This window comes from Tamandua tetradactyla, chromosome 8, assembly GCF_023851605.1.
Source record: "Tamandua tetradactyla isolate mTamTet1 chromosome 8, mTamTet1.pri, whole genome shotgun sequence".
Taxonomy (NCBI): Eukaryota; Metazoa; Chordata; class Mammalia; order Pilosa; family Myrmecophagidae; genus Tamandua; species Tamandua tetradactyla.
In genome coordinates this window covers 33,025,858-33,050,766 of record NC_135334.1, presented here as the reverse complement: position 1 = coordinate 33,050,766, position 24,909 = coordinate 33,025,858, and the positions used below count along the sequence as shown (strand labels likewise).

At 39.2% G+C, this 24,909-nt stretch overlaps 1 protein-coding gene across 4 annotated transcripts in view; it reads right to left on the bottom strand.

Annotated features, from left to right (window-relative positions):
- Window positions 1-24,909, bottom strand: part of EXPH5 (exophilin 5) — a 95,419-nt gene that overhangs the window by 64,460 nt on the left and 6,050 nt on the right. The window contains exons 1-2 of one of the 4 annotated variants that reach the window (XM_077113040.1): window positions 18,135-18,248; window positions 11,459-11,577 (exon numbers count right to left, since the gene is read on the bottom strand). The exons of 1 other annotated variant lie outside the window; for it this stretch is intronic. Coding sequence is in view for 1 of the 3 variants with exons in the window: in XM_077113038.1 (XP_076969153.1) it covers window positions 18,135-18,253 (119 nt within the window). In the remaining 2 variants the exon portion in view is untranslated. Of the gene's footprint in view, window positions 1-11,458; window positions 11,578-18,134; window positions 18,471-24,909 lie in introns of those variants that run through there. 2 more of the 4 variants (XM_077113041.1, XM_077113038.1) reach the window with 2 other exon arrangements.

Below are 24,909 nucleotides of genomic sequence, written 5' to 3'. Positions count from 1 at the left end.
CAGAAATGGACCAGACCCCAAAGAGCTTATGGTTTTACTGAGGAAGGAGAGCTGAGGTCATTTGGGTTCACAGTGGGTATTTGCTAAGTGTCCTGAGGATAGAATGCAGCTGCTGTGAGTTTAGAGAAGGAGGCGATCCCCATGCATTGAGTGCTGAGGGAAGCATGTGAGAAGGAGATGAGACCTGAGAGTTGCCTTGGGAAAGGGAGGATTTAGATGGGCAGAATGTGAGTGAAGGCATGTCTGCACGGATTGGTGTGAGATCCAACATGATACCTCTGGCTGGAGCACAGGGCTTTCCTGGGGATAATCCTGAGGCATCAGAGACAGAACTATGTGATGATGACTGATATTTCAGAGCAGTGAAACTGGTGGCAGTGTCTAGGTAAGCAGATTGACTTCATGTGTGGGAAGTGAGGGCAGGAGGGGCAGGGAAATCTGTCTGCAGATTTCTGCAACAGCCCTCCTAGGAGGTGATGTGGACCTCCGCACAGTTAGGTCAAAAGGAATGGAAAATAAGTAATGGAGTGCTGAGACTATAGCTAAAAAAAGAGACATATTTATAAACTTTTATGGCATGCGGAAGAAAAGAGCAGCACATAAAATAGATGAAAGCAATTTTAAAAATAGGCTGTGAAATGTTCTGTAGTTTAAAAGCCCAAAAAAGAAAAAGAAAACCTAGCTTTCCATCTGGTCGAATGATACAATTTAAATCAAAAGTCTGGACATTTGGGGATTTAATTAAGACTCGCAGGATTTTCCCCAGGCTATCTGACGTTTTCAGAGAGTTTTGTCTTCAAAGCACCTCAGCCCACCACTACACCCATCCCTGTCACAGCAGCACCTCCAGAACAATCACTGAGGGGCTGAGAAGCTGGTCAGCAGGAGGGAATTGGGTTTACAGAGACAGTACTTGGTCTCACTTAGAACATGTGCTTATCTGGTGTCACTGGGAGCACGGTTGATGGAAATAATGGGGGGAGTCTTAGTTGGGGAAATCGCATCATGTACCCCAACAAAAACATGCTCTTAATCTTAATCTGTGTCCCTGTGGGTGTGAACCCATTGCAAAATAGAACCTTTTGAAGACTTTATTTTTAGTTAAGATTTGGCCAGCTGAATGGGAGTAGGTCTTAATCCATATTACTGGAGGCTTTATGAAGAGAAGAAACCAGAAGCCCATAGTCAGAGAAAGATGAGAAGAGCCAGAAGCCAAAAGTCAGCAGAAAACTGAAAGAGTAGATGATAGAAAAGGCTACTCTTGTTGACATGTAGCAGAGATTCAGGCCAAAAAACTCCAAGGTTTGGCAATCATCACCAGAACCATACAGACTCTGGGAGAAAGCAGGCCATGTCAAAAGCTTGATTTTGGACTTCTAGCCTCAAAACTGTGAGCCAATAAATTGCTGTTGTTAAGCCAAAACACTGTGTAGTATTTTTCATAGCCTGGAAACTTGAAAGGGAAGCCTGTCCCTTCCCTCACCATAATCACCATTTATGCACTCTTCTCCTAATGGTGATGCACTGAGTTCCCTTCCAATGTACACATTGCTACACATCCCCATTGCCCCATGTCTGGATCACATAACCCACAAAGTCACACAGATACTGGATAAGGGGTGGGGTGTGGAGAGTCAGAGACCTACATTCTAGCCCCACTTCCATTCCTTGGTATTGTTGTGGTCTTGAGCAGATTGTCCCTGAGCTATGCTATTCTCATCTGGGAAAAATAAGGATGAGCATATTTGTCATTTCTACCTTACAGGATTTTTGAGGGGATAAAGTGAACATAGTAGGCTTTAAAGTACTGCATAAATTTAAGTCACCAGTGAAGTGGTCCTGGATAATTACAGAGTTAGGAAAGTATCAAAATCCTTCCTCTTACTTTGACTAATTTTTATTGAAACCAGATTTGCTTTACTCTTTTAGAAACTCTTTAGGCTTCCATGTTGCCCATCCTTAACCATTTGCTGCTTTCTCACATTGAACATAACACTTAACAGCTAATGTGAAGAATCTATGACTATGATTGGTTCAAGAAAGAAACGTTCACAAGGCCAGGAGCTAATCAGCTTGTGGACATCACAGCATTTGTGTCTACATGTAACCTGTACTTAGTGGGCAGTAAAACAAAACAAAAACACAGAGTAAAAAGTGATTCTTCCAGTTTGCCAGTCTAAACAGCTCCAGGGGCAGAAGGTCCCTTTGATCCTGCCAAGCAATTTTAAAGTGAGAAAGTACCACAGTGTTTATTACACTTACATCAGGGATAGTCCTCTCGATTTCCCCAAACCAAAGGGTTTCCTGAGACAGATAAACAGCCTCTCAACTCATGCAAAGGCATGAAATGTGGGAATGATGTGATTTCAGTGCCCAAGCAGCCAGGATGGAATCCCTGACTGCACATTAGAATCCTCTAGAGAACTTTAAGAAAATACCCATGCCCAATCTGATCATAGACCAATTAAATCAGAATGTCTGGGGGTGGGGCCTGACATCAGTAGTTTTGAAAGGGCCCCAGGTAGTTGTAATTTATGGTCAAGGTGGATAATCTGTTTTAAGAGAGCCTTGGCCTAAGGTCTGTCTCATAGCTGCCAGGCAGATACCTCAGAAGACAAATCATTAGCCTCAGTGCACAGAAGGGCAGAAGAGAGAGGAGGAGTAAAATGAGTGCACAGAAAGAGCCCCCCCTGGACAGGTGAGTGTCAGTGCCTGCCACATAAATATTTTTAGCTGACCTGTGGTCCCTGCTCAGAAGATCTGGCCCTAAATTGGCCTTTCCCAGGGGTGCCATGGATTGAATGCCTGACCCTGACCCACAGGCTGGCTAGAAACTCATCAGATGACCTGGCATGATGGGCTTAGACCATGAGAATCTGGACCAGAAAATGTGGTGAGGATGGGCCAGTTGAATGTAGCAGCATGACGGGAGGGAATCAAGGACATCCTGGGAGGAGGAGAGTGTGGGCTGTTTGGAGGCAAGCACACTGAGGAGCTGGTCCCTAGAGCTGTCTTGGTTCCCCAAGTCCTTCGAATTTCAGTTTCAGTCCACATATAACCTTTCTACAAAGCCCTTGAGTGAGTCTCTCCACCCAAAGACCCTGACTTGCATGAGCACAAAGGAAGAATACCCAGAAATGAACAAGGCAGAGAAAAGCAGCAGCACCCAGGAGCAAGAGCCAAGGAGGCTAACTCCTAAAACGTGCAGAAGCAGGCAAGCGTATTGTAAAAGAGCAAAGAATGGTCATAACAGGGATAATGCAAGGGAAAATCATGAGAATTTTCACAAAGTGGGCAGAGCCTTAACAATATAAAAATTGAATATTGAGAAAATGTAGAATCTAAAGGATAATAGGACAACAGAGAAGAGAAAAAGACAAAGATTGTGCTTCCCTGCTCTGCTCTGTGCTGCTCAGGACCTGGCCTCTGTAGGCTGCATTACTCACAACCTGGTCAGGTCCTTCCAGCTGGGTTTGGCCAACAGGAGGCACTGGCAGGAGACTGGAGGGCAAGAAGAGAGGAAAAGCCAAGGTATTTCTCCTCTCTCTCTGCTTCACGCAGAACTTGTGGCAATCACTCTCTCCCAGTGTCTCCAAATCCCTAGACAGGCCTGTCATAGTTCCAGCTTCTGCTGGGAATCCTAGCCTTTGGGCGTGATACCACCATTTACTCCCTTTTCCTCTCCAACCAGTGGTATGCTGGGGCTGACTTGTACCGGGTCACAAGAACAGATATTCAAGAATTTTGCAAGTTGGTTGTTAAGTGGTTGCTAGCTTGGTATTGGCCAATGCTACAACTCCCGGCTTTTCATGTAGGAGAGTCAGTTATCAGCATTCTACGTCTCCAACCTAAGGGTGATAGAGGCTTCCTGCCCTTGCCAATCTCTGGTTTATCTCACTGTCTCCTGATAGGTTTCACAGCCTCTTTCTATCACTATATAGCCAATTGCCTACATGGAATGCTACTTCAGATACTGAGTAGTATGTGTTTTCTTGATTGGACCTGGGCTGGTATACAGACATTTAGCTTTACAGCTCCCTTAAGAAGGATTAGTGGCATATACCAAATTCATAACAGGTGAGGTTTTTTTTGTTTGCTTGTTTGCCTAGTAATCCTATTAACAACTTACACTTTTGTTAGTAACTAATTTTAAAGCAAAATAACTTTGTCAAAAGTTAAAAACCACACCAAAAGAGAATTTTTAAACTAGTAAAAGATGCAAGTAACCATTAGATTACTTGATCAAGAGCCCAAGATGAATGGTCCGCTTTCAATTGGGTTTGTCATTTGGCATAGAAAATGGAAAGAAGGAGGAAACTTAAATAAGATACATTAACCACCTACACTAGTATATATATATAGCAATCAATCATGTTTCTCTGCTTAAAAGCCTCTTCCCTACAATTTCCTTCTTAGATTTAATACAAGATGACACTGCAGTGTTTTACCCTAAAAACTCTTTGTTGTTATTTGGTCTTTTCCCTAAGTAAAGTATAACATGGGCCTTAGAAACAAATGGAAATAGATGGTGCAAAGACAAACAGAAAAAAATAAATTCATATAACTATCTGATTTTACAGGCAAAATATATACTGAATGAAAAAGTTAAAGCTTTAGAAAAAGACTTAAAAACTAGAAGTGAATATTGATCTAATCTCTAGATGAGGGAGAATTTTCTAATCTTAAACACAAAAGGAAAGTTAAAAAAAAACTTGTTATATTTGACTACATAACAATGAATAAAAAACTTCTATTTTCAGATAAATAGAAGTTAAGTGCAAACTGAAAACTGGGAAATATGTTAATAACAAATAAGACAAAAGTCAATTTCCTTAATTATAGAGAAACATATAATATCAATCAATAAATTAAAAAAAAACCCACACACCAAGACTCTGTATCAAACTGTATTAGTTACCGTCTAGAATCTATTCCCCTAGCTCCCCCTCCTTTCTGATTTTGTTATGGGCAGCAAAGTGTTCCTTCCCAAAGGATGGCTCATGATTGGTCTCAGTCTAATATTTTAATCTCACTCCTTGCTCTCTCTATTCCCTTACAGCTAAGGGTGGCTACATGACCTGTTTCTGGTCAATGAAACATAAAGGGGAAATCTGTTGATGGTCACTTGGGAAAGCTTTTACTTTCATGATAAAAGGGACAGATGCAATTGGTCTCACCATTTCCCCCTTCCTTTTGTCTTGAATATGGACCTGATGTCTGGAGCAGTTGCAGTCATCTCGCATTGCAAAGGCACCACCTGACATTCTTAAATCCCTAAACCAGCTAGCATCTGCCTACTTCCAGAGATTCTGTTATGCCAGAAAAATCCACCCCCAGTTGTTGAAGCCATGGTTAGATTTCTCCATTATTTGCAACAAAAAGCATTCCAGATACCTTAAAATACAAATGAGCAAAGATATGAAGAGAAAGTTTGCAAATTAAGAAATGCAAATGACCAGTAAACATATCAAAAAGTTCAAGTTTATTTACAACCACAGTGTTAGAAATTAAAATAAGTACAAGATATCTTTTTTTTTCCCTATAAAACTAGCAAAGATTTTAAAAATAATAACACCATTCAGTGCTGGGAAGGGTATGGTAAAATAGGGGCTTTCTCACACTTACAGTCAAAGTACAATTTGGTAGAACATTTTTGGAAAGCAATTAGGTCATGTATAACAAGAATTTAGATAACATTTATATTATTTAAACTAATGATTCTACATTTAGGATTTTACCCTAAGGAGATAATTTAAATTGAATTAAGAATGTAAGCACAAAGATTTGCCACAGTGATATTTAACATAATAATAGGATTTACATACCCTAGAAGTGCCATGTTTTAATCCTAATCAGTTTTGTGAGAGTAAATTTCTTCTAATTCCTATTCAGTACTGTAGGTTGAAAACGTGATTAGGTTATCTCCACAGAGACGTGACTCAATCAATTGTGGGTATTAAACTTGATTAGATGGAAATGTGTCTCCACCCATTTTATGCGGCTCTTGATTAGTTTACTGAAATCCTAAAAGAGGAGACATTTCAAAGAGAGTTCCTCTTTGGAGAGCAAGGAGAGAGCCGTAGAACCACAACAGAAGGACAAAAGAACCACAGTCCACCAGCCAGTGACCTCTGGAGATGAAGAAGAAAAACATCTCCCAGGGACCTTCATGAAGCAAGAGGCCTGGAGAGAAAGTCAGCAGATGCCAGCATGTTTACCATGTGCCCTTTCAACTGAGAAAGAAATGCTAAATGTCATCAGCCTTCTTGAACCAAATTATCGTTCCCTGGTTGCCTTAGTTTGGACATTTCTATAGACTTGTTTTAATTTGGACAATTTCACAGCCTTGGAACTGTAAACTAGCAATTTATTAAAGTCCCCTTTTCAAAAGCTATTCTATTTCTGGTATATTGTATTCCGGCAGCTGGCAATCTAGAACAACAGTATAATAAAAAAATAAGTGGCTAAAATACTGGAATGGTTAATTAAATTATAAAATATATGCAGTACAAAAAAAAATGTTGACTGTGAGTCTTCAGTTTAATATATACTGTGTGATCACAACTGTATTAAAAGGGAATGTAAGAAAACAGATTGACAACCCCTCTAAAAGTTAAACACAGAATTACCATATTATCCTATAATTCCATTCTTAGGTAGATATCCCAAAGGATTGAAAACCTCAACCTAATCCTCACAGTTTATTTAAAAATTTATTTCAAAATGGATCTATGTAAAACATAGAACTATAAAACTTTTAAAAGAAATCAAAAGAGGAAAAATCTTTTTAATCTGAGGTTAGAAAAGTATTCTTGGCTATTACATGAAAGGCAGGATTCATAAAACGAAAAAATTGACATTTTGGATTTCATCAAGATGAAATACTTTTGTTCTGTAAACTATGCTGTTAAGAGAATTAAAAGGACAAGCTACAGACTCAAAGAAAATACTTGCAAAACATGTATTCAACAAAGAACTTGTTTCCAGGATATATAAAGAATTCTCAAAGTTTAACAGTAAGAAAGCAAACAACCTCATTAAATAATAGGCAAAATATTTGAACAGAGACTTCACCAAAGAAAATATATGGAAGGCAAATAAGCACATGGAAAGAAGCTTACCATTATCAGTCTTTAGGGAAATGCAAATTAAAATATGATGAGACTCCACTACACAGCTATTAGAATGGCTAAATTAAAACATACCCAAAATACCAAATGCTGGCAGCATTGCAGAACAACTAGAACTTTCATACTTGTTGGTGGGAGTGCAGAATGGTACAGCCATCAGGAAAAACAGTTTAGCAGTTTCTTATAAATTTAAGAATATGATTCATCAAGTCCACTCCTAATAAAATGTTATGTTCACACAAAAAATCTGTACAAGGGCATTTATAGCTGCTTTTTTCAATATCACCAAACCTGAAAACACCCAAGATATCCTTCAATAGTAGAACAGATTAAAAAAAAAAAACCTGTGGTACATCCATACAATGGAATAGTACTCAGCAAAATAAAGGAATGAATTATTGACATATGCAACAACTTGCACGAATTTCAAAGTTATAACACTGAGTGAAAGAAGCCAGTCTCACAAAATTATGTACACTATGATTCCATTTATAGAACATTCTTTAAAAGATAAAACAATAGTGATGGAGTGCAGAGCAGTTGTTGCCCAGGTAAGTTAGGGCAGGGTTTCTCAATCTTCACACTTTTGACATTTTGGGAAGGATAATTCTGTCCTGTGCATTGTAGGATGTTTAGCAGGTGCCAGTAACACATACCCTCTCCTCAGTTATGACAACTAAAAAAGTGTCTCCAAGTATTGCCAAATATCCCCTAGGGAGTAAAATCAACCCCAGTTGAGAACCACTGGGTTTGGTGTTTGTAGGAGCAAGAGTTAAAACAAGACCTGAGGAATTTGTTGGGAGCAGCTGGCTTCAGGGTGGTGGTGGCAGTAAACTGCGGAGATTGTTATCTGCTTTATGTAGAACAGTCTGGGAGGAAGAGAATGTTTACCCCAAATGGTTATGTTAAGTATGAAGGAAGAGAGCACTGAAAAATAAGGACTCTGTTCCCTCAGGAAATGCATACATGCCTTTTGTCACCCTGCATGCAGTATATAAGCAGGATCTGGTTAAGAATAAAGTTGTCTATTGTCTGTCATTGCTGATCTTCAGACCCCCATCCCATCTTTTTCGTTTTACTTTAACATTCCTTAGAGTCATACCCCCAGCCAACAGGTGTTAAGGGAAGGTGTGCTAAAAAGGGATAGTACTACAAGCTTCAGGTAAATAGTGCTGATTGCCCCAGTTTACTGAACTCCAACCAGGATCACTCTTGCTGACTCTCTGCATCTAGGCTCGAGCTGAGACTCTAAAAAGGGTTTCATGCACAAGGTTGGCTTTCCTGGAACCTATAATTCCCACAGGGTTCCTAGGTCAGATAAATCCTGAAACCCAGAGGGACTAGCCTCTCCAAGATTGTCAATTATTACATCCTCCTCTCCTTTACTGTCTATACCCCTTCTCAACATGAAGAAGTCAGAATGGGCATTGCCCAAGGATCCCTATAGATTGGGAGAGGGATCAGAGGTATACCAGAGAGTATAGGATTTAAAAGACAAGTATGACTGCTCAATCACTATATTAATATTCCATCTAGCCTTCAGTGTTTTGGAGCAGCTAGAAGGAACAATTTAAGATATTGGAATAGTAGCCCATGACAAACTCTGGGGTCTGTTCTGTAACTACTTGTTGAAGAGTGCTTTGAAAATTACTGCTTTTTTCTGTCTTTGTTTTGTATATGTTATATTTTAAAATAAAAAATGTAAAAAAAAAAAAAAGGATAGCACTAGGGGCTTATGTGATGTTGGAATTGCTCTGTATCCCAACTGTGGTAGTGATTTCACAACTCTATACATGCATTTTAAAATTCATAGAACTGTACACTTCCCACATAAAGACAATTTGCTGCACATTTATTTTAAAAATAAAAAATTTAAAAGTCAATATGAGAAATAGCTTGAAGAAAATATGGTTGATGTCTACACTCGTCCCTGGTTGGTTAGATTATGGATATATATATAACTTTTATCTGCACTTTCTACAATATGCAAGAATTACTTTTAAAAAATAACTTTATTAAGATATAAATCACATTTTATATGAATCAACCATTTAAAGTTTACAGTTCAATGGCTTATAGTATAGTTACAGAATTATGCAACCATCATCACAATCAATTTTAGAACACCCCAAAAAGAAACCTCCTACCCATTAGCAGTCACTCCCTAATCCCTGCCAAGATCCCCAGCCTTAGGCAACCACACATTTACTTTCTGTCTCTATAATTGTAACTATTCTGTACAATTTATATAAATGGAAGAAACATGTAGCCCTTTGTGATGGACTTTATTCCCTTATCGTTGTGTTTTCAAGGTTCATCCACATGTAGCATGTATCAATACTTATTTCTTTTTATTGCTGAAAAATATCTCATATGGATATATCCCATTTTATGTATCCATTCATCTGCTGATAGACATTTGGGTTGTTTCTACTTTTGGTAATTGTGAATAATGCTGCTATGAACATTTGTATACAAGTTTTTGTGTGGATGTATTCTTTCATTTCACTTTGGTATATAAAAGTGGAATTGATGGGTCATTTGGAAATTTTACATTTAACATTTTGAGGAATGTAAGCATAACTTTTATAATGAGAGAAAAAGATAAACAAAAGGAGGGAGAGAGAGAAGTAAAGTAAATGAGCACCTATTTGATTTGAGGGCTACTGGGCCTGCTCTGCAGTGTGCAAACCTCTTCCCCTCCCTGCCTTCCTCTGTCATTTTCCGTTAATTTGGTATAAATTTTTAAAATCACAACTTTTCTTGATGGCTGTCATTGTAGTCCCCATTTCCTCTTTCATTATTATAAAGTCTCACACAGTAGAACGAGGAAGCTGGCCGTAATGGTATGCCACCTCGACATTTTAAGTATAGCCTTTTAATAGGGCCACTGGCAATGTCAATAAGGAAACATTCCTGAGAGGAGAATGAGGTGAGCTGATGGCTCTCAAATATCATGGCTTATGCAGTAACTAACTGCAGAAAAAAGACCTGAGTGCAGGGGATGGAGAAAACGCATCCATGTGTGTGAAAGACTAGGCCTCAGCAAGTCTCTTACCCACCTGGTTCTTAGTTTTAAGATCCAAGTGGTTCTCTAATAGGAAAGGAAAATATTTTCTGATTGAGTTTAACCTGGTCTTTCTTTGACACTCATGTGGTTTCCCCAGATCTTTCCTTCCCTTACTTGGTATTCCCTACGCAGAAGGAAGTTAAGGTCTATTTAATTAGACACGGGGTACCTACTAAGCACCAGGTAGCATGTGAGGCTCTCTAACCCTGAGACAATCCCTAAATGCAAGGAAATCAAGATTGATGTACAGAAACCAATTTACACATGTGTGGGAGGGTGAATTATTTACTCCAAGATGAAACATGTTTTTAATCTTAATCCATTCCTGTGGGTGTGAACTGATTGTAAATAGGACCTTTTGAAGATGATCCTTCCAGTTAAGGTGTGGCCGACTGACTCAGCATAGGTCTAAATCCTATTATTGAAGGAAGCCAACAAAACCCAGAAGAAAAAGGAGATACACCACCATGTATATTACTGTGACAGAAAAGCGAAGGACCCAGGGATGGCCAGAGAGAGACCCAGAATGCCAGTCTCTAGAGAAAAGGCATTGCCTTGCCAATGCCTCAGTTTTGGACACCTCCTAGCCTCAGACCATTAGCCAATAAATTGTTTATGACAACCCACTGTATGATATTTGTTTTAGCAGCTGGAAAACTAAGATACCATGTATATATTAACATTATAAAGAAAAGGACTAGTTCAGAAAAACATTTAAAAATAATAAAATATTTCAAAGAAATTATTTTTAAAAACATGTTTATGAAGGTAAAAAAGATAGTCATACATATGTACTTTTTTATTATCAAATGAAATAGTGGTTACTTTTTAAATAAGATAAAATGGTAAGAAATAAAATAATAAGAAAGGGGTTAATAATCTATGATAATTACAAGAAATAAAATACTAAGAAAAGGGTTAAAGCTTCCTTAAATATCATTCTTAAACAATAATCATTTTAAGAGTTTTGGAGTATGTTCTTCCAAAATACAAACATGCATTTTTAAACATAAATAGTTACCTGCAATGTTTGCTATATATGGCAGATACTACCAGTTGTCATCAAATATCTATTCTTCCATTTTCCTTAGTAATAACAGTCCCAAATTTTAGTTGGGCATGTGGCCATCTACAGTTTTGTCTTCTCTATTCTCATGTTCCAGTGGAAATAGCAAGAATTTAAAAGCGAAAAAAATCTCAGTTTTGATTCTGGTTCTGTTACAATGAATGGGCTACGTAAGGAAGTCATTCCACCTACTTTGTGTTTCCCTGAAGGAGGCAGTACTGCACAGTGGAATCAGTGAAGACGGAGTTAGGAAGTCCAGTACTTCCTAGTAGTATTTTCTCAAGCAAGTTACTTATCCTCTCTAACTTCCCCTGTAAAATGGAGATAAAAATATTCTTTAATTCATCGAATTGTCAGAATTAAATGAGATAATGTACATGAAGAGTTTAGCACGAAGTGCTCAATAAATATTAGTTATTGCTGTTGTTATCGACTTTTGAAAAAGAGAATAAAAATACCTGCTTTGTTGGGTTAGTACGTGGATAAAAACATATATGAAAGACTTTAAAAGCTAAAAGAGTCATGATGTCATAAAGCTTACAAAGAGCACTGCTTCCCAACCTTGGAATATGGAGTGATAATTTTATAGTAGTTTCACATATATTGCGCATGGAGCCCAATCCTTAGGAGTAATCAGACAGGAGAATGTGTCTGGGAGAAAGTTCTCCCCTCACTTAAAGGAATTCAATGAGCCCATCCTCATTATTTGTGTATTCCCTATCTGTGACTTCACATACATGCTAGAAGTTATTTGTAACCCCAAAATCAACACTCTTGGTGCTTTCTCGGTCATTCACAAATGTGTTCTGGGTGTTGGAAAATTTAAACCACCCCATGCACAGCTAAGGTAGAACAAGCCTTCTTGCTTCAGTTCTTGTACTATAAACAAGTATCCTTTTCAGGGTATAGTTAGTGCCGCATTTTTTTGCATCTTTGTACTTTTTGTTGGTTTTCACTGGTTTAAAACGGCTCCCAAATATCATGCTCAGTGTCCCTAAGCACAAGAAAGCTGTGATGCGCCTTCCAGAGAAAATGTGTGTGCTAGAGAAGCTTCCTTCAGGCATGAGTTACAGTGCAGATGCTCTTGAGTTTAATGTTAATGAATCAGCTATATTTATTAAATAAAGGTGTCTTTACGCAGAAGCACACGTAAAACAAGGTTATGTATTGATCATTAGACAAAAATGTTGTGGCCAGCAGTTCACAGGACTCTAACCCTGTATTTCCCCTAAGAGCAGAGGTCCATTGTTTGCTAATTCAATGTTGGTGGGGCTTTACAGCTTCTAACTACCCAATCAACTGTGAACTGGATGTTGTTGGACAATGCACATGACTCAGAGACCCATGATGTTAATCAGATACCTTGTTATATTATCAGAACATTCAAGATTATAGGGTACCTCTGTGACTTCCAGGCATTGTTCTCAGTGTTCCTTCCCCAGGCCACACAGGGTGGCTTGAAAGCAAGCTACATCTGTATGAACACTTCATCCTATGGGCTCCACCATCAACCAGAAGCCACTGATAGGAAGGCATTTATTCTCCATTATTTCCAGGGAGGACATGATGTCTGGCATATAGTAGGTATCCAATAAATTGGCACCTGGAATGTTTTTTAAAGTCTTTTACCCAGAGGAAGATTGTGTGGGTTGAGAGAGGAGAGGGTAGGCAGGAAGCCTAAGAGAGAGAGGAGATATGCAGAGCTGACTTATTGTCCCTGAAGGATGCTGCAGCTTCCACCAGCTACCAACCACTTCACAACTTTGATACATGCAGTCCCTTTTAGAACTGAGCCACAGCTCAAGGACTAGTGCAAATCAATCAGAAACAACTAAGTTCTGGAAAACTTTCCTGGACTGTAATCTTGCCATTGAACAAAGATAGTCCAAATCTAGACATGCCATTTTTCAACGTGTTTATACCAGGGGATGTAACACCTTATACAAGTTTTCTGCAATAATAAAAAAGTCACTATTACTGCTATCTTCTCTGAGCTTACTAGTTGACATAATCTCTTGATTCTCTCTACTTCCGAGTTTATATTAATGAAATGGGGTGGTATGGAGAGGGGAGAATATAGGTAGTCACATTTCCCAAAGACTTCTAAAAAAGTAAGATGATTTTCAGTTTTTTACACATATATGTGTACGTATACAAACACATATACATTTTTATAAATGTATATGTGTTTATATATATATATTTATATATATATATATGTATTTCTTACCAGGTAAACGAGCAGTATAAGGAAATTTCCACCTGCCAATAAATGGTGATTCAAATTCCCAGTTTTTTTCTTCGCTGAGGCTGGGTTCAGATCTTACAAGGCTGAAAAATCTTCCCCACATGAATACTTCCAGTTAAAGTCCTTTTCACAACCCAGCAAGAAGGGGAAATGTCAGATTGGAATTTAAATTCTAATTTCCACTTCTTTATCTGGCTCTAAGAGTATTTCTGTAGCGCTATCCCAGACTGACAGGGCACAATAGGATTGACTGTAACACAAGGGATTAGAGAACATTACAGGGTTCAAAAGAAGGAGACATTATGCCTCTGGCTGGGCAAATAGTATTTGGCAGTCAGAAGAAAGTAGAACAAAGTGAGAGCAAGAGTAGGGAAAAAAGTTAGGGAATATGGATGCCTCTGACCCCAACTAGTCCAGGAAATTAATTCCTTCAAAGTATTTACTGAAGGCCTGTTGTACGTAGGCCCCTTGCCTGTCTGTCATGCCCCCTCTCCTCTAAGCCATAAAACCCTTCTCCTCCTCAGCTCTTCCCCAGAGCCTCAGCAGGTTGCATCTGCCCAGTCTGTAATGTGTCCTTTCACACAGGTTTGACTTTCCATCTTGGCAGTGGTATTTGGAGCTGTTGGGGCAAGGCCATGCCTTCCAACAAATATTTACTGAATGTTCAGCATGTGCCTGGAGTTGTGTTACACCTTGGAGATTCTGCTTTTTCATATAACAGTGCCTCATAAGCATTTTCCTCAGTAGTATCCATGATAAGCTTGGGGTGTCTATATGACACCAAAGTAGTCAGTCAGAAATATAGACGAGATGTCACACTGTGTGGGATATAATGATCTCTTCATAATTGTCACTTGTAATGACTGCTCTCTTTCTAGACACTTAGATTTGGAATTTCCCACTATTTTGCTCTTACAGTTAATGTTGTCACAAATATCTGAGAGTATATATTTTATTTCTTTCTCTATTGAAGTTATTTCCTCATTGCGTGTGTTAGAGAAGCTTCCTTCAGGCATGAGCTACAGTGCAGATGCCCTTGAGTTTAATGTTAATGAATCAGCTATATTTATTAAATAAAGGTGTCTTTACGCAGAAGCACACATAAAACAAAATTATGTTTCCTCAGGGAAAAGCATGGTTTAGTGGGCAGAATATAGGTTTTGGAGCCCGAGAGATGTGGATTCAAATTCTGGCCCTGCCATTTTGGGCCATGTGACCTTGGGCAAGTGACTTAACCTTGGTAAATTTCAGTTTCCCTTCTGTAAAAAGCAGCTAATAAACACAAGGGATGTTTGTGAGGATTATTCTATAGTGATAGATAAAACAGTTTTGAGAAAGAACTCTGTTTGAATTCTGACTCTCTGCTGCTTAACTTGGACAAGATACTCAAATTTTGTAAGTTCAGTTTCCTTCTCAGTGAAATGAGAATTAAAGTATGCCCTAATGGGGTTAATGGGGGGATTCATTAACTATGAATAACATATTTCATATGGTGCCTTGGATATAGATAGGGCCCAATAAATGTTAGCTGTTATTATTATCACAAATTGCTATTATTATATAAAAAGCCAGCACTTAATAAATATTGGCATGATCATCTCCTCCACCTCAAACTCCTTCAAATGAGAAATATCCAAACCCAATTATTGGTTTATTGGGTCAAGGGTAAGGCAAATCTTTATAGATATTGTAATATGCTCACCAAAAGAATTGTGTTTAATTTACAATGCCACTTACAGTATACTGAATCTATCAGTTTTACTCAAACACTCACCAGCAGTTTTTTCCTGTTATTTTTATAGAGCTACTTCAAGGTTACTTCAATTTTTGTTCCTTTATTACTGTGAGGATGAATGTTTTCATACGTTTTGTTTATTTTTTGGATATCTTCAAGTATGAATGATTTATTTTGATCTTTTGCCTATTTATCAGTTAGAATCTTGGTGTTTTTCTTGAAAATTTGAATAAACTCTCTATAAATTAGAAATATTAACTACTGTGATTAATTCAAATACTTTCCCAGTAAGCTGGAGGCAGAGAGGTGTGGTGCAGATGAGGGGAGATAAGGTAAAGGTTCTGTGTGTTCACAGGCCTTTCTGTAAGTAGGTTGTTGTCTCCTGTCAAGGTGAATTCAAGGATTCCCACATCTTTACCATCCATCTCTAGCCTGCGTGACACTCTAGTTCTGTATTTCTGACTTAACTTCAAGCCTATCCTAGATATAACTCATGTGTTATCCCCAACCAGTTAACTTTTCAAATATTTTTCCGCATCTGGTCTCTTATTGTCCTAGTAAAGAGCTCTTAACGCTATTTCTCAATATGGTGAAAAAAAGAAAAAAAAAGGCTTCCCAGGGTTTCCCTGGCAGGCTTGGTGCAATGCCTCCCAACTTATATATGCATTATAAGTCATGTGTCCTGATTTTTTTGCTATTTGGAAAATATGATGATAATATACACCAAGAAAACGGGCAGAAGAGGAAGCCAAATTGACATGTTACCCCAGACCCTTTCTGGATCGCAGTATTTGTTACTGAAACTCACGCATCTGAGCCTGAAGCAGCAAGTACACAGACCAGTCCCATGGAGATAGTTATCCGGTCACAGGTATTTGATAGTGGGAGTCTGGAATTAACCAGGGGAAAAGAGAAGTACTAGAAATATCTGTTTGCCTTAAATTATTTTTATATTTTATAGTGCCACTTTTCAAATTATTTGGGTAATTATTTTTAATAGTTTAACAAGGTATTGATTTTGTTTTAACATTTTGACTTTTTCTGCTCGTGTTTCAGTTAGGATGTGAGTGCCACGAAATCAGAAAATGTGTTTTAATGTTCCTTCTCTATGTAGCCCAACGGCCTTTGCCACCTGTGTTTGGTGCAGTTACCTCTAAAGTCAGCTGAAGACAGAGGAAACACAAGGTACACATCAGGTCAAATACAAAAACTCAAAATTCCCTTGAATGAAAATAAAAATAAATTAAATTACTTTTTCCAAGACTGTAGTTCATGAGAAGCCAAACTGGTAACATCCCAAATGGAAGCTTCCCTTCCTTTTACTATTTCCTAAACCTCCTGTCCTATTTCCCCAAATAAACACTGGGGCACTTAGGAAGTCCCATGCTCTGGAGAGACAGAAATACTGGGCTGAAGCCAAACTTCATGCAATTCTAAAGTTCTCTTTCCCAGGCTTGGGTGTGTGGTTCATTTGCATTTGTATGGGCACATTTGTGTGTGTGTGTGTGTGTACATAATGTGCTCATGATGGCACATTTTTACACTGTTTGGGAGAATGTCAGAGTCTATTTTTCTAAAGGCAGAGTATGGTGGTGTGAAATTCACACCCCCAAACTTCAAATATTCATTCGTCCTAGCAAGAGCCAAGGGAGAAGAGTGAAAGCGGGGTCTCCCATCCTGTGCATTCTAATTCTTTCTACAGAGACCAACTAAGGTTTCCCTAGGTGAAGAGGGTACTGGGAGGTTTTTTTGCAAGGAGAGAGGGAGCAGGATAAATGCAAAGAGGGGAAACCCAAAGCTCACGTCAACAAAAGTTGCTCACAAACAAAATAGCTTTCTAAATTCCAAGAGATGCCTTGTATTTTGGCCTTAGGGTGATGTCCTAGATTCCTTCCACAGTCATCTAGGGAAGGACTCAGATGGGTCGATTTCAGGATTGGTGACAGTTTCTTTAATTCATTCCAGAATTGATCCCACGTTTATCCAAAAGAGAAACTGGTTAATTTACATCCCTGGTAAGTATTTCCCTGGATTTCAAGTAATCTGACACTTACAACACCGTGTAGTACAGTCAGGGAGAAAAATTTGCAGAAACTTCCTTCCTATAGCACGACACGCAAGGAGATCCACCCACTCCAGCCAACCCCACGCGTCCCAGCCCGCACAAGCCTCCTGTTGGCAAGTTTCTCACGCTCCCGCGCTTGGGATGGGGTCGTTTCGCTGCCCGGGAGGTGCCAGCTCTTCCAGGCTTCACTGACTGTAGGCGTGAAAGGGAGAGAGAAGTCTTTTCTTAGGTCTCTGGGGCCGAGGAAGAGTGTGCTAGGAGGGAGGGTGAAGACCAGGGAGAGTGTTTAAGCACTTCGGCGCGCGCGGGCCGCGAAGGGAGCAGCTGCCAGGGCTGCGCTCCGTATAGCTCCCCCGTCTCATTTCACTTGACCCTCCTGGCCCACGCCCCACAACCGCCGAGAAAAACACCTGAGCATCGCGCGGTGTCCCCGCCGGTAGCCGTCCACGTGTCCTGGCCGGGGACAGGGCAGCCGCGAGGGACCCACTCGGAGAGAAATGGACCGAAGGACGCGACCGCTGGGCAAGGTCAGGGGCCCTGCCCACCCTGAGCGATCCGAGCCTCGCAGCCAAGCCCGTCTGAGATGTGGGGAAACAGCATCAGGCGCCCCATAGTCCTTTAGAGAGAAACCCACAGATTTTCAACTAATTTGCCGCTTACCGACCCGCCGCAGCAGCCGCCGCAGCAGCAGCAGCCAGCCGCGCGCGGGGGAGCTCCTGCCCGCCAGGTGCGGCGCTGGGCTCGGCGCTCCGCAGCTGCGGGCCGCAGGGTCGCTGCCGGCCCAGGCGCAGGCAAAAAGAGAAAGGAATTCGCTCTGTACCTGATTCTGTCTTTCTCTGCCCTTTGTAGCTCCTCATTTCTTTCCAGTACCTGAAGGATCTTCCCGGCTTCTTCGTCATTTAAGAAACTGAAATCAAACCCCTGAGGAACTTTGGTCATTTTCTCTGAGTTACGCTTAAGCTCCTCGGCGCCTCCAGTTACGACGGCATTTTTCAAGATAGAAAAAACTAGTTCCACGAACCTGATCCCATAGCCAATAATAAACCCGCCCCTTTGAAAATCTAAAACCACAAGCCCAGGGAACAGCCCCCACACCTACAGGGCTCATTTTGACAACACCTTAATGACATGATTCTCTCAGCCTGTCCAACCGAGACGCAAAATGAACGGCCAAGCGGAGAGAAGGAACCAATCCTATTCCAAAGGGGCGGGCCCTTCCTCGTCCTCTCCCTCCCCCATTCCCTATTTGACTTGTTAAGCAAACAATCCTACATAATTCTCCCCTAAGTGAGGCTTAAACGTCGGTTCTAGAGCATTTAGTTTGGCTGTTGCTGTTCACGCTTAGAATCTCAGTCTGATTGGTAGACGGAGTAAAAAGGAAAGAGATTCATGACTAATCCTCTCTTTCAAGAATTAAGAACCCACAGGAAATAGAAATGCTAGTCGGAGATTTTGAACTGGCAAAAGGGTTACCCTATTTAGAAGACCAGGAAGGGCCCATATCACAGCGTTGTGTGGGCGGATCACGCAGATGGGCTGAAATGAGCCAATCTATCCTTGGAAATGAATTCTTTGCCAAACCTCCCATCCCTCGGACACCCTCTACCCCGATGTCCCACAAAAGTAAGTCTCAGACTTCAGAAAAAGAACGTTTGTGCTGTAGGTCTCTTGAGAAGACAGCCCTGGGGCAAAAGTGGTAAAAAGCACCTGTGTGTAGTTTTAAGTAACGTTTGATGATATCTGTAAATAAACAAAAGTAATAGAAGCACCACTTTCAAATACCTAATTCTCTAACAAAAGCAAAACATCCTGTGAAGTCACAGAAATAGCTTTTCCTAGAAAGTCAGTCATTTCAAGATATAATGAAATATGACAGAAGTTTCCAAAGGTATTCATTTATATGTACTTAAAAAGAATAATCAAGCCTTTTCCACGAAACATTTTACTTCTCTTTCCATGCAAGTATCCTTGTCAGATCTATTTTCCTGCTCCGTTGCCTTAATTTGGTTCCCTCCTTTTGTAATGAGGATGACAATATTAAAAATATACTTCCACATGTATCTTCTCATATCATGGCAAATAAACCCAATAAAGGTTTTGTATCTGTAACCTGAATATTATATTTAAAAAAAAAAGGCTACTTATGTTTTTGTCTCTGGGTCCTCTGCTTACCACGGTCCTCATTATTTAAGGCATGCCTAGATAGCTAGTGGCTCAACAACATTCTGTGGGTGTCTGTTATTTGTACAAAGCAGTAACCAATTCTGTTCACCAGTGTTGTACAGCACACAGAACAGCTTTATAAATAGTCTCCACGTTAAAGATGGTGGTTTAGCAATGTGTACGGTATGTGGTATCTGATTTTTCTACTTATTCATGTGCTCATTTATTCAGCATACACATGGAACTGTTCTAATGTGGGCCCAGCTGGACTTTTGCCCAGTTCCCTGTGTATCAATGAGATGATGTCAACTGCCATATACTGGCACCCCACACACGAAGGCATTGTACACTATGAACAAGATAGTCCTTGTCTGTAAGAAGTTTTAAAATCCAGCAGGGAAGATAAAACGTTAGAAAAAATAACTACCTAACAAAGCAGAACGTAACAGAGGTATAAAGAAATTTCTATGAGAGCACAGAAAACATGTTACTTCTAGCAGAGGTGATCAGGGAAGAAAGCACGGTATTTGAGTTGCCTCTTGAAGGGTCAGATTTCAATGGGAAGAAAGATAGGTAGCCAGTAGGTGATGCCTATTTCAGGCAAGGGGAACAATGTGCTGAAGCAGGAGTACACTCTAGAAATCTTTCCATATTCCTTCAACTCCTCTGATTAATGGCCAAAGTGAGCAAAAACTTGGAAACTAGAAAACACAGGCATTGGTAAGTGACCTGTTTTGGCTAGAGCATGCATTCTCTATGGGGAGAATTATTGCACCTAAGGAGACAGAAACTGGCTCTCGGAAAGTGAAAAAAAATTTACTTTTTAAATATATAAAGCACAGATATACATATTGTACATAAACAGATAAAATTAATCTGTGTTATTAAAATTTCATGAGGTGTTTGATTACGAAAGAAATGTCTGAAGACTCCTTAGGAAGAAGTAAAAAAAAATGCTGGCCTAGAGCATAGGACAGGAAGATTACTCTGGTAGCAGGAGACAGGGATGAGTACAGTGAAAAGAGTGGCAAGGGCACCAATTGGAAGGCTGATGATGGAGAAAAGGGAAAGAGGACCCGAACTAAGAAAGTGTAACTGGGAATAGAAAAGGGGGCCAGTGCCCAGAGTTTAGGGTAGACTTGGTAACTCATTAGATATGAGGCTTAAGAAAGAAGTCACAAGGATGATGCAAGCGTTCAGGAGAAGTAGCTGAAACAAGATGATGTATTTGACGACAGAAGAAATGTAAAGTTTGTGAAGAGATTATGAGTTCAACTTTAGTGGTGTAGAGTTGGAGGTGCCTATAAGTCATTCACAGGGAGATATCCAGCAAAAGTGAGAAATGTGGGACTTTTTTTGGTATGCTGAGTTCTTTTTTTTTTTTTGTATGCTGTATGCTGTATCACATTTCATTATTTTTTTCCATGTGAGTATCCCATTATTGCAGCACCATTCGTTGAATTTTTGTTTGTTTTGTTTGTTTGTTTATTTTTTGGGAAGTGCGTAGACCAGGAAGTGAGCCCGGGTATCAAACCCGGGTCTCCCACATGGCAGGTAAGAATTGTACCACTGAACTACCCTCACACCCCTGGGACTGGAGTTCTTGAAACAGGATTGAGAAGTAGATTTGGATGTAAGCTACTTAAAGATGATTGTCAGTGCCATGGGACTGGTTAATGACCACAGCAAAGGGTGAACAGAAAGCAGAGGCTGAGTTCAGAACTTTGAATAGCTAACTGGATCAAACCTCAGCACTGAGACATGATTCAGCTGAACATACCAGGTTTTATATTGAGAAATTTACAAGGTTTTTGTGGTTGCCCTGGAAACCATACCAGAAAGTTTCTATGGGGGGCTATTAATATAGTGCTCTTAAAGTAAAAATACTTCCCAGAGATTTGTTTGATGGGCTCATTTGGCTAGCTCCAAGCAGCCATTTTCAGCCATAGTGCCTGGAAACCCTAGAAATTTCCTGATCAGCTTCTCAGGTAAAGAAATAGCCCTCTGTGGTAATTTGGAGTTGTTATGTATCCCAGAAAAGGCCATGTTCTTTTAATCCATTTTTATGGGTGCAGACCTATTGTGGGTTGGGGCATTTAGGTTAGGTTGTTTCAATTGAGATGTGACCCACCTAGTTCAAGGTTGGTCTTAATTCTTACTGGAGCCTCTTAAGAGAACATAAAAAGCAGAAACACTGAGAGACCTTAGGGAGAACAGAAGCTGAAAGCAACAAAATCTGGGGGCAAAGGTCCACAGATGAGGGCCATGTGCCTTGCTATCTGACAGATGAACCCCAGATGCAAGCAGCCTTTCTTCAGAGAAGGTATACTCCTGCTGATGCCTTAATTTGGACATTTTCATGGTCTTAGACCTATAAATTTGCAAACTAATAAGTCCCCATTGTAAAAGCCATCCCATTTCTAGTATATTGCATTCTGGCAGCTTTAGCAAACCCAAACACCTCCTTTTGGTTTTTAATGGTAACAGCTGGATAATAGCAATAATCTTTAGAAATCTCCCGTAGTCTCCTATCTCCTCCAGTTTCTTGGCTAAATCCCCAGCACAGAGCTTAGTTTTTCTTCCCTGACTGCTCACCCAGCCAAAAGAAATCCTAATCTTACTTGAGTGTCTGAATTGTTTCCATCTAAAGTCTTATGACCCCAGTAACCATTGAGAAACAACTCTGTAGATTGGGATAGTATTTTCACAGAGTTGTCTTTCTGGCCTGTTTTTTTTTTCTTTTTATTAGAGAAGTTATAGATTACAGAAAAATTATGCATAAAATGCATGCAGAATTCCCATATATTACCCTTTTATCAACACCGTACATTAGTGTGAAACATTCATTACAATCCATGAAAGAACATTTTTATAATTGTACTATTAACTGTAGTCCATGTTTACAATATTAAAAAAAATTTTTTATCCTAGTAACATATATGCAATCTGAACTCTCCCCTTTCAACTACATTCAAATACATAATCCAGTGCTGTCAACTACTTTGCAATGTTCTGCTACCATTACTACCATCCATTACCAAACTTTACAATCAACCCAAAAAGAAACTCTGTACATATTTAAGCATTAACTCCCCATTCCCTACCCTTCCCCCATCCCATGGTAACCTTTAGCGTAGATTCTGACTCTATTAGTTTGCTTATTCAAATTATTGCATTTCGGTGAGATCACACAATATTTGTCCTTTTGTATTTGGCCCAACATGATGTCTTCAAGGTTCATCAATATATCATTCCTTTTCATGGCTGAATAATATTTGATTGTATGGATATACCATATTTTATTTATCCATTCACCTGTTGATGGATCCTTGAGTTACTTCCATCTTTTGGCAATTGTGAATAATGTCGCTATGAACATTGGTGTGCAAATACCTATTCAAGTCCCTGCTTTCAATTCTTTGGGGTATATACCTAGAAGTGGGATTGCTGCATCACATGGTAATTCTGTACTTATCCTTCTGAGGAACCATCTGGCCTATTTTTTACTCTCTTCCCGGGAATATCTAGATGTCTTCTCCTCCAACAGTATGCTCTGGGGTTAATTTGGGTGGTGGCTTTCATTTAAACAAGCAAATACAAGTCTGCCTGACTTGTATTTGCACCAGAGGGAGGCAGAATTGAATGTTTTAGGACTAGGATGAATAATAAAGTGTCGATTGCTTAGTCCCTGGATTTTTGTCAGTGAGATCTAGACCTCAGGTATATTGAATTCTGACAGGCAGGAATATGACTTTGAATTTCAAATTTATACACTTATACCAACCATCACACCAGGGTTCAGTGGCTTATTTAAATACTATGGAAGTCTGCATGACTTGTATTTGTTCAATAATGAAGGCCTGCTATTTGATAGCATTATTTGATAATAAAAACCTGGCAATAGGCCTTTATTAATTGATGCTTAATTAATTAAACAAGAGCTTAATTAATAAAACTGAAAAAAATTGTACAGGGATTTTGCATAGTTGTTCATTTCATTTTTCACTATTCTAACTGTTCAATGAATAGTTTTGGAAATCTAGGTAGAAAGTTCCCTTTTTGGTTCCCTGTGAAGCTTCAATCCTGAATTCACAATTGTGGAATAAGGATTACATGATGAAAGCAGCTTAAACTCTCTAAACCTTATTTTTTTTTTTGCAATTGTGTGTGTGTGTGTGTTTTACCTCTAAGACAAGTATAAGAATAAAACCAGTGTCATAAGATTTTTGTAAAAATTCAGTGATGATGCACATAAAGCAATTAACAAGTTTTCACATAGGTGATGCTCAATTAATGGTAACTATTAATATTATTTTTACATAGAGCAGGAAACACTTTCAAAAGTAATATTTTATTTGTCTACAAAAATATCTATTTATTGAGGGTTGGGGAAACTTGAAAAATAAAACATAGGAGTCAGACAGATGGAGATCAAAACCTGTTTCATTGTTGGTATTAAACATTAATAAATGGAATTAAAACATGTGGCTTTGTTCTGCAGCCAAATGGGCTTACTAGTGTCACCCCTTCCAAGTCTAGACCCTGGCACAGAGCACCAGAGGGAGGGTTAGATCTGCAGAGCACACATTATTGGTGATGGAAAGGTGGCAGGGAGAATGACCACCAAGTGCTTCAAACTTTCTAGTAGATTAGTCCTACCCAGTCAAAAAGCATGGACCAAGGAATTTCATACCCAATCAGATAACTTGCTTCTCCATCAACCCTGAGAAGGAGGACGGATTGGGCAGAGAAGTTAGGAAGTTATCCTCATAAAAATGGGAGGCCAATAGAATGATTATTACCCCCAGAAGGATCGTTATATAAAAATGTGAAAATACAGAAAAGAGCAAGTTAAAGTATTATTTATAATCCAACCACTAATTCTTTCTATTTTTTGTATTTTTATAAGCATAAACACATAGCATTATATTGAATAGTCTTTTGTAATGCCTTTAAATGGCTGCATATAGAGTTTCCTAGGATGATGAGATATTATGGACCCTTGAATAATAGAAACATTATACAAGATTAATAAAGACTTCCATAGTATTTAAATAAGCCACTGAACCCTGATGTGATGGTTGGTATAAGTGTATAAATTTGAAATTCAAAGTCATATTCCTGCCTGTCAGAATTCAATATACCTGAGGTCTAGATCTCACTGACAAAAATCCAGGGACTAAGCAATCGACACTTTATTATTCATCCTAGTCCTAAAACATTCAATTCTGCCTCACTGCTCATCTTTATTGTTAAAGGCTTTCATTGTTCCCATTACATCTGAAAGATACAGGAAGGAGGCAGGGAATCTGAGATTTGTACAAACGTCCCAAAAATCTGTTCCAAAACTCAAAAAAAAAGGTAAACTATTCCTCAGGGTATAATATGACTCATTGTTATCTTGACAACACCTGAAAGAAATAGGTCAATAA